Raw genomic sequence first — 10,843 nt, 5'->3', positions numbered from 1 at the left:
CTTTAAACAAGCAAACATTCTGCAAAATCAGAACACTATGGAAGATTGTGTCTGCCACAAGAAACATATATAAAAAAAAGATAATTTATTTTAGTAAACTCGAATTTTGTTTACATCTCACAATTCTGACTTTTTCCCCTTGGAATTCTTTTTACATCTCACAATTCTGACTTTTTCCCTTCCAATCCTTTACATCTTGCAATGTAAACTTTTTTTCTTTGAATTCTTAGTTTACATCTCTCAATTCTGACTTTTCCCCTCAGAATTCTGAGTTGACATATCTCACAATTCAGTTTTTTTCACTCTTGCAATTCTGACCCTTTTCTTCAGAATTCTGACTTTTCCCCCCTCAAAATTCGGTGTACATCTCACAATTCTGATTTATTTTCAGTAGTATGGTTATTATGACAACATCTTGTTATTCTGACTGTTTGCATCTCACCCCCCCCCCCCCCCAAAAAAAAATGTTTAGACACCTGACTTGACCACATGCAGAATTCAGAGAAAAATTCTTTGAATTCTGAGTTTACATCTCGTAATTCTGACTTCTTTTCTCTGAAGAAAAGTTAAAAGTTACAATGCGAGAAGTAAACTATAAGGGAAAAAGTCCAAATCATGAGATGAAAACATAACTTTTTTTATATACATATTTTTTTCTGTGGCGGAACTAAACTTCCATTGAACACACCTCTACCAGTGTTTCAAATGTAATAGTCATAACCACTAGATTCTGACTTTATGGGTAGGCTATCTGTATTGGTCCTATTGTCACAGGGTTTGGGATACCATTTAACACCCAATAATGCCTTTGATTACAGGATAAGTATCTGACTTTTTGATGCTTTGTGATTTTTTTTTTTTTTTAAAGATAAAAGTGCACATAGTTGTTTCATGCATGCAGTTTAGGAGAGTCAGTGGTTCCTGTTTCATTGGCATCAGTTCCCCGAATTCTATGGAAAAACTGAAGAAATATTCAGGGGATCGTGTGAACCTCCAGAGCCAGAAGCGAGGCCATCTCTGCCCAAGAATCCCCTAATATCCTGTCCTGAAAAGACATTACTGGCACAGAAATGGAGACTAAAAACAGACTGAGGTAAAGACATGAAATTCAAACAAAAAGCTTTGAGAAATGTTGTAAACAACCAAAAAGACGTGCAGAGGAATTCATATGGATTACCAGTGTTGGTTGGAAAAGCATAGCTTCTGATGAATAACAAAAATAACAAAAGGATTGACGTTCTTTTTTGTCATATTGGTTTCCATCAACTACAATCACCACAGGCACTCAAATCCCCATGCAATTCATTGCACGCCTAATGCTAAATGATAGCCACTTAGAAATGCCGCTCTGTTTTCCAAAAGAGCGGCCTCTATCTGATTTAAATAAAGGAAAGCAGTTCCAGACTCTTAAACAAGTCATTTCCATGCTTTTGTTTTCCTTCCAGTTTTGAGGAAAATGAGATCCATGTGCTGTGTGAAAGATCATAAATCTTGTAAGTGGATTTATTGTAATCAATAAAGTGGGAGTCGGAGACAACAGGAAGAGTTCATGTTCATTACTGAAGAAGAATAACAGACAAATGAGGAACAGCATTGGCAGTAAAACTAAAAATAAGCAGTCAGATGAATTTATGAAGCAAAAACTTAAAGCTGGCAGTTTCTTAGTTTTCTCAGTTTCGTTTTTTTTATAGATGTAGAACTAATTCAAGTTTTAGTAGCTTACAGACAGATCTGTTAAGTGGAGCAGAACAACTACATATCTACATAAGGGGTGTAATGACATATTTAAACTGCATAAAAGAGGGATCTCTCTGCCTTTTCCTCGTTTCTATCTTTGTAAGTGGTTTATCATCTTTTACTTTTTTACCATTGAGGCATGTCAGTGTTCTCAAAGTATATCTGTAAGACATTTGTGGTAATACATACAGTCAATCATATATAATTGTGTGACAAAGCAATCAATGAAAAGTGTGTGTGGGCCGTTGTGGTTCGTGACAGATCATGTGCAGTACTGATTTAAGGCCCTAGAGGGCAGTGAGAAGACACTGCAGTGCTGACAGTCAATGCTTAGCAGCTAGAAGTCTTTCATACTTATAAGTCTGATCGTATTTATGATTAAGAGGTTTAAACGAAACCTTAAACCTCTTTATAAATAATACAGACAATAATTATACCTCAAATTGTGCAGCTTGTTTAAACAGAGGTGAGCTATTAAATTTCAAAGCGTTCGTTTATTGATAAACCGAGCAACTTAAACTTGCATTGACGGATGGATTTGAATATCATAGAGACAAATTTCTGCTTATTTCATTTGTACTAGTAAGCAACCAGAGTGGTGCAGGTATGACGTCACTTTCCCTGTTGAAAAACCCCCCCAGCATATGCTGGTTAGGTATGTTTTGAAGCATGGCATCTAGTTTGAGCTGGTTTAAGCTGGTCAAGTGCTGGTCCTAAGAAACTAGCTCCAGCTCGTCATGACCAACTAAGGACCAACTCAAACCAGCTGCCATGCTTCAAAAAACCTAACCAGCATGTGCAGTTTTTTTAAACAGGGTTGTAGACCAATCGGCAGTTAGCATCACATGTGTTCCCTCGAGAAAAACCCATATGCTTTTCCCAGAGGCTTTTGGGTTATAGCTAAAAACTATCTCTGTGGTCAACACAAGTGGGGAGAGCGGGACAACCTAACGCTTTTTGACATTCTCAGTTTGTGTAAATCCACCTGGGGTTCAGACTCAGAGTATGTATTTTTTTCCACATTAATTGCACACGTCTAGTACAATTATGTGGTTTTGTTTCATTAATACAGTTTAAACTTTTTTCTTGATTTCCCCCGGAAGAAATGGAAGTGACATGTGACAACATGCCCCAGTGGGGTATATTGTAACATTGTACAGTGTGAGGGGCATGCTGTAACATTAACTTATGGCAGCTTAACTGATATAATCAAAAAAATATCCATGACAAACTAAAATATTTTGTCAATAAAATAAAATTATTAACTTTTTCGAATAAAAATAATGGCATTTTTTAATCATAAAAAATAAACACATTTTTGAGTTTGACAACAAACACACCTCACAACACAGTTTTACAGCATAGTTCAAATAATAATAATAATTAAGCATTTCTGAACATTGACTCACTGTCTTTATTCACATTTTTCTCATGGTTTCTGAATATAATTAATACAAGTATAGAATATAATAGCATATTTCTAATAGGGGCACAATGTAACACAGTGTTACAACATGCCCCACCTGCACAACTGGGATTTATACCACGGCTCGTGTCTTCTGCTCGTGTCTTCTTCAGCATTAAAGAACTATCTCAACTCTTAAATAACAGATATAAGATTACAATAATATCAGATTTGTCTTATTTTAAATAAACACAAAAAAAGATGAAAAATTACGTACAAGTAAGAAACATTTTTGCTATGGTTAAATAAATGTTTAGTGATATCTTCCAAAGATTTTTTAATTTTGACGCAATTGTTTCTCTATATAGTGTTGATATGGCTACTAGTAAATACACCACGTTTCATCATCCTGGCATGTGTGGAAAGTGTTAAACCATGTGTGTGACAACTAGCCCCGCAACTCTCCCCTACTTGCACGTTTTGTCCATCAAGATAATGATCACAGATGAACACAACTTTTGAATGAATTTTGAAGCCTAAACGCAGACGCCAAAAGTAAAAAGCTAAAGGTAGGCTATAAACAAACTACACGACAGTCCCATGAATTCAACGTCACCATCACTAAGCTTCTGACAACCCTTTCAGTTTTTATCTCAAAACATTTTCCCAGAACGTTTGAGTTAGAATAGTTTATAAGAGCACAGTAAGCACTCTGCGTGGCATTTAGCCGCTTGTTAGCAACCGCCTTTTTCAAGACACGTAACAGCTTGAAAAAATCATGAGTTGGGTAATACTGATGTGTTTTATGTCATAGAATAAAACATGTAGGCCTAAGTGTCTTGAGCTTGTGTCACCACAGACCTTGTTTCAGCCATTTGACCAAAACCCCATTCAAAAAACCCATTGACTTCGAGGCGATGGAACCGTGCTAAAATGCTAACTCGCTTACGTTTTGACCTACAAAGTGATGTAATACCTGCACCACTCTATTGGAAATGTCCTACTTCCCACTAGTCATGATTAAGAGCTCATCACATTCAAATTTGACGGTATTTGACTGTTTGACTTCAGTCCAGTTTTTTAACTAGGAAACTAGTATTTATGATAATTCTGATAGCATATGAAGGCAGCATAAGTAACAAGTAAGAAACACCCACAGCATTCTATCGTCATCATTTTGGCAACTTTTGCACAGACAAGCATCTAATTTTCTTTAGAATATGTTTGGGACAAAAATTGTTTCATTTCGTTCAACTAAACACAAACATCCCTTGAGAAAAGGGGTTTGTTTGTAGGTCTGACAGCTGTGTTGCATTAATGTTGCAGACCAAAAGGAAGAGGCCTAATGTGTGAATAGTACTGGCATCGGGTCATTTTACATGATGATTAAAAGCATTTAGTTAAATATATTTTATACCTTTATAGACCTTTATTGTGTAACCTATACTACAAATGCACATAAATGTGTTTTTCACTATATATTTTGCAGCTCTACAGAAACTTTTAACTCACATTACAATAAATGCACACATGCTAAATATTATAGTTACACAGTAAGCCTACTGGTCTTGTATTGATTAAATAAAATAAATAATTTAACATGCAAGACATAAATGTCGATTAAAACAACTGGAAAGCTGCTGGCATTGGTCAGTATAAGCACCCCTTGTTGTCTGGATGGTAGGTTGGCTTGTTTGTACGTGTGTGTGTGTGTGTGTGTGTGTGTGTGTGTGATGGAAACTTGACACACCATAGAACAGGAAGTTTGCAGTTGACCACAGACCCTGAAAAAAAGACCTCAGATCTTAAAATAGCTCTTATGTGACAAATTTAAATCAGTGAAAGACATTACATTACCTGCTTGATGAATACTTTAGAAATGTATAACAATTTACCGCTTAAATTCTCAAGAATAATACAAAAAAAACAAGAAAAAAACAAAACAAGACAATATGGGAATCCTCAGGCCTCATGCAATCAGCCTAAAAATGTACAAGTATTTAATTTGCCTGATTTCCTTGGGTTTAATGAGTTCAACGGGTTTAAAATGTTTTCAAATACGTTATTGTTTCCTTTCATTTGGGTACAACATAACATGAGGAAACTCATGATCTTGAGTAATCATTGTGGCTTCGACACACACAGAGGCTCTTGCTCAGCTCTGCAAAGAAGTGTAAACTCTGTTGGGCTATACAGGAAGTAGATATGGCGGAACTTGGAGATGCTGTTTGCGTCACCAGCAAGTTCAGCAGAAGAAGTATGATACATTAGATTAGACAGTCTCTAGGAGCTGGGTTGGAGACAAGACCAAGAGAAATGGAGGAGGACATTAGAAAGAAGGGGATGCTGTATATACAACAGCAGCGGTTTGGGAAGGTAAGTCAGACCATGCTTTACTTACTTTGAGGCGGGGGTACATTAAAGAAACAAATTCAAAGAACGTGTTCTTTCAGCGTGGATGTTTTTTGAGAACAATAATGGTCTGTCTGTAACCATTGTCATAGCACTAAATGAAGGCAGTCCTAAAAAAGCTTAAAATCAACTGTAGCTGCTCCATTACATAAATGATCACAAAATAAGAAAATCCATGAATATTGTAAAAACCCTTTTGCTGGATGCTTGTCTATGTTTTATAGACATTTTTTATATCAAAATTCCAGAGCTTGCTGTTGTAAAATACTTTTAGACAGTTGCCTCTTCTTTATTTCCTGTATAACACCCACAATTTTGTGTGCAGTTGTTCGTAAAATTGCAGAGCTGCTGTTCATATTGCAGATAGATAGATGAAAGAATCACATATAAAATAAGAACAGTATGCAAATTTGGTTTAAAACATCAAGGCCTCATGGAAAGGAACCAGAAATGTACTCTTGATGTTGAGTAGTACTGCAATGCAAGCACGTAGACCAGTTCATAATGCTATTTTCAATGTTTTTAAACCCCTGGGGAACATATTGAATTGGTTATTTTTTATCAATATCCAATACTGAAGACTTATCAATGACTAATGCAAGGCCGTAACCATGTCTTGAACATTGAGGGGGACCAAAGGTTTCTTTCTCCCTTTTTTAATTTAAAGAAATGATGTAATTAGAGGATTAAAGGGGATTTAAGGGAATAAAGAAATAAGAATGTTAAAATAAGTTCCTGGTCTAATTATAGCCTAAATATTTGTGAAGTTATCCATTTAAATTTTTTTTTTTTTAAAACTATGCACACATTCACTCTTTTTTGTATGTTTAATGTCAAAAATTAATATTAATATTTTCAATCAAAAAAGGCGAAATTACATTAAAAAAAGTTGAATAGTTAACTGTGGGTAAATCTTTAAAAAAGATTTTATGATGCTGTTCACTTTATTTAAGTAATTCGTCATGATTTAACACCATCAGGTTTCTGGTTCAAATGTGATTGCTTCATGTTAAATTGACTTGAAACAGTACTCTTTGACTTAACTTGATGTTTTCATTGTGAACTAACATGTTTCAAACTAGTAACCCAATCAAACAGTCAAAGATGAGGAAATGGAGATACTTTTTATGTCTCACTATATGTCACTCTCTTCTGCTTGACTGGCTAGAAAATTGGTTGGGTCTTTCTGGAGTTGTAAGTTGGTTTCGGTCTTATTTAATGAATCGTGCCCAGTTTATTAGCCTGGGTAACTACAAATCTTATAGTAATCTCCCTGCACTCAAAAAAAATTATTTATGATGCTGTTCACTTTATTTAAGTAATTCATCTTGATTTAACACCATTATATTAGGTTTCAAATGTAATTGATTCATGTTAAACTGACTTAAAACCGTTACTCTTTGACATAACTTGATGTTTTCATTTTGAAATAACATGTTTCAATCAAGTAACCCAAAGAAATAAGACTTTAATTTCCCATCATGCTTTGCAAAGGGGCTAAATTCGGAGAGTAAATGTTTAAATAAATTGCAATTTGATGCATTTTTAACAAGATGAGAAAATTAGATAATTTTTAATGCTTAATGTTTTGTTATGTTGGTATTTAAAAGTTTGTGTTATGATAGTGTTTTTAGAGGTTACCATTGTGGTGAAGTGTAGAGCATGTGCTTGGGGTGAGGACCTACTAATAACTATTAAAGTTGTTTTAATAATATAAATCTACTCTGGGCATGCCACGGATGTAACAAAACCATCTTCTGGCTAGCCAATAAAATCTTTGTAAAAGAAAAAGGTTTAGTAAATGCACTCAAAAACTATTCTTTGAACTAATGTTATTAAATCATGGAAAGGATTTCCATGTGATTAAATGGCTTTTTTTCAGCATTAAGCACTTTTGTTAGGCTAACTTTAATAAATTAGCTGGTCCAAAACATTGCAAATGAGTTGCGCTGACACTATTAAATTAGGCTGTGCCTAACCATAGTAAATAAGTTGAATCAACCTTAATAAATGAAGTTGACCCAACGTCAGTAAATTAAATTGGAATAACATAATTGCATAATGCTGAAATAAAGCAAGTTAATCATGTGGAAATACTTTCCATGATTTTTTTATGTTCATTCAAAGATACATTTTTTTGAGTGTGTTCGACAGGGAGTTCCTCAGGGTTCAGTATTGGGTCCAATTTTATTTAACATTTACAGTATATGCTTCCGCTTGGGCAGATCATCAGGAAATATGGTCTATGGGCTTTGCGGATGATACACAGTTTTACATCACCACTAGTCCTGATGTCCATTGCTTATTAATAGCTTTGCGTAGTTGTCTAGCAGAGATCAGTATCTGGACGCAGAATAACTTCCTGAAGCTGAAGGGCTCCAAAACTGAGTTGATGCAGATTGGTACATTGGCGGCTACTCATAAGGCAGAGCAGCTCATCTTGGTGTCATTTTTGATCCACAGTTAACATTTGAAGCACACTTAAAACTGCTCTAAAACTGCATTTTTCCATCTGAGAAACATAGCTCGACTTAGACCTTTTCTCTCTTTTGCAGACACAGAAAGGCTTATACATGCCTTCATTGCAACTAGGTTAGATTACTGTAATGCCTTGTTCTCTGGCCTTCCAGCTAAATCGCTGAGCAAGCTTCAGTATATACAAAATTCTGCCGCTCGTGTACTCACTCGTACTTCTCCTCGTGAACACATTACACCGGTTCTTTCACAATTGCACTGGCTTCCCATAAATGTGAGAATTGATTTTAAAATTCTTATTTTAACATTCAAGGCACTTCATGGGACTGCACCTGAGTGTCTTTGTGATCTCATCAGTCCTTATACTCCACCACGCTCTCTTTGCTCTGCTAACTCTCTTTCACTTTACCAGCCTTCATGTAAGCTAAATACCATGGGGGAAAGAGCCTTTTCATACAAAGATCCCAAGCTATGGAATGTGCTTTCGCTTTCCATCAGAAATGCACCAACGTTGAGTCATTTTAAAAAGTTGATTAAGACACATTAATTTAAGACTTTTTCTCTAATTAATTGTATTGCTTTTGTTGTTTCTGTTCTATTTTTACTGTAGCACTTTGGGTTTAAGAAAAGCGCATTATAATTAAAATGTATTATTATTTATTATTACTTTTTAAAGTTTAATGTTCTGTTATGTTGGTATTTAAAAGTGTTATTTTAGTGTTTTTGGGTGGTTACCATTGTGGTGAAGTGTAGGGCATGTGCTTGGGTTGAGGACCTGCTAACAATAATTCAAATGCTTTAATAATAAAGGATCCAATAGATGGGGGAACCAGTAGGCCTATCACTTCTGGACTGCCAACACTGAACATCACATGTGTAAATAAATTATATATTTAGTTTGTAGTTACTTAAATCACAGAACTAAACAATAAGCATTAGCTGTAGGATTATTTGAAGAATTCTGATTGAATGAAAACCATGTATTTAAGGTAAACTAATTTGATTCTACACCATTGATTCTACTTAGTTGTACATGGTTGATTATTTTAGGTTTTACTTGTTGCAATCACGTTGAACCACTGTCCATGATTGAATCATGTTCAGCCACAGATAATTTTTTTTGAGTGTAAGTATATCTTATCATGCATTATCATTTCACTGTAAAAACTAAAAGTGTCGCTTTGGAATTCACACTCGTCTTCAGTAAAAAAATAAGCCCTGCCTTCTTTGATCTGATTGGCCATCATTTTGACTTTGAGGCTGCTGAGGCAGACCAGCCTAAAAATTTTACTTTTTAAACGGTCTGTCAACAAACAACAAATGGAGTGGTAAATGGAGAACAACATTAAGAAATATCATATATTTGACCATTTCCTATTATTGGGGGTGACTTGTCGGTTACACTTTATTTTGATGGTCCCTTTTGAACATTCTGTTGACTATAAGTAACGTTGCACTTACATGTTTACTAACTCTCATTAGAGTCTTAGTAGAGTATTAGTAGACTGGTAGGATTAGGGTTAGAATAAGTAGACAAGTAGTTACAAAGTTACTTATAGAATGTCTGTTGGAGGACCATCACAATAAACAGTTAGCAGATATTAAGCAGACAGTCTACTGATACTCTAATGAGAGTTAGTTGACATGTAGTAGCAACGTTACTGTCAACAGAATGTTCAAAAGGGACCATCAAAATAAAGTGTTACCGACTTGTCCCCCACATTGCATATTGTGGTTACGGCCCTGGACTAATTTGAAAATCAGACATTCACATCTTCATAAGGGTGCAAAAGTATTTGTTCTTACAACACGCGTGTCTGTTGCGTTTAGTGCGCCAAAAATTCTATTGCAATCCCAAAGTGAATCAAATGAAAACGATAAATATGTCATCAAAAGAGGACTTCTGTAAGGACATTTGTGTGGAGCTTGATGGGCTTGGTCTATAAATTTCAATTAGCTGCTTTCACGTTGCCTAATTTGAACCACATGTTTGTCAGCAAACGCTCCATATCTTTAGAGCAATTAAGAGAGAAATTCATGAATCATATTAAGCTCACTGGCAGTGTCATGAACAACTTCCTGAACTGTGAAAGTGATCCACTTTAACACGTTCATATTCTCATCTAAAACCATTTTCACTTCATTTTGATTGATGCCACTGATAATATTGTTGGTTCCGCCATATGGGACTGCAGAAGAGAATTATCCCGCTGGCATAATTTAGAGGACTTATGGGCTGCTGGAGTCCATTAAAGTGAGCTAATGTTAGCAATAGGATCAAGGCTGTCTCTTTAGGAAACCATAAGGAGTATGTTGCATCTGTAATAGATTATGTGTTGTTTGAGGCCATGAATTTCTCTGAAATGGTTGGTAATGTCCTTACCACAGAGATTTTCTGAACAATTCGTCTTATTATGGGTATTTCCTGACTGAGGAATCTCACACTTTAAATAGTATAAATTGATGCACTCATGATCCAAACATGACTAGGCACTTGAATTAATGTTAACAAGTTCTCATCTTAATCAGTATTCTACATGCACATATTTTACCTTTAGACTTAGTTTGTTTGCTTTTAAGTTAAAAATCTTTATTGGTCTTTTCCAATAAAGACAATGCTGTCATTAGGAAGCACTTGGGGTATTTTTTGCCATTAACCACTTCCAATTTAAAGGTCAAAAACGAGCTACGTTGCAAAAATATTGATTATACTTTGGATCACTGACATTATAAAAACTATTCGGTTTAGGCCTACTATGGGGGAGTGTGGGGTAAAGTGTGTCACACTAGCTGTGCATTCATTTTTGTCAAAGA

The 10,843-nt window shown here is 35.2% G+C and overlaps 1 protein-coding gene across 1 annotated transcript in view; it reads left to right on the top strand.

Annotated features, from left to right (window-relative positions):
• The first annotated feature begins 5,257 nt into the window (after window positions 1–5,257).
• Window positions 5,258–10,843, top strand: part of dok2 (docking protein 2) — a 37,914-nt gene continuing 32,328 nt past the window's right edge. The window contains exon 1 of the mRNA XM_079827116.1: window positions 5,258–5,518. Coding sequence (XP_079683242.1) covers window positions 5,459–5,518 — 60 coding nt within the window. The 5' untranslated portion in view covers window positions 5,258–5,458. The remainder of the gene's footprint in view (window positions 5,519–10,843) is intronic.

This window comes from Gobio gobio, assembly GCF_949357685.1.
Source record: "Gobio gobio genome assembly, chromosome: 10".
In the NCBI taxonomy this organism is placed as follows: domain Eukaryota; kingdom Metazoa; phylum Chordata; class Actinopteri; order Cypriniformes; family Gobionidae; genus Gobio; species Gobio gobio.
The sequence above is the reverse complement of the archived record's forward strand: the minus strand, read 5'-3'. Positions and strand labels throughout refer to the sequence as shown.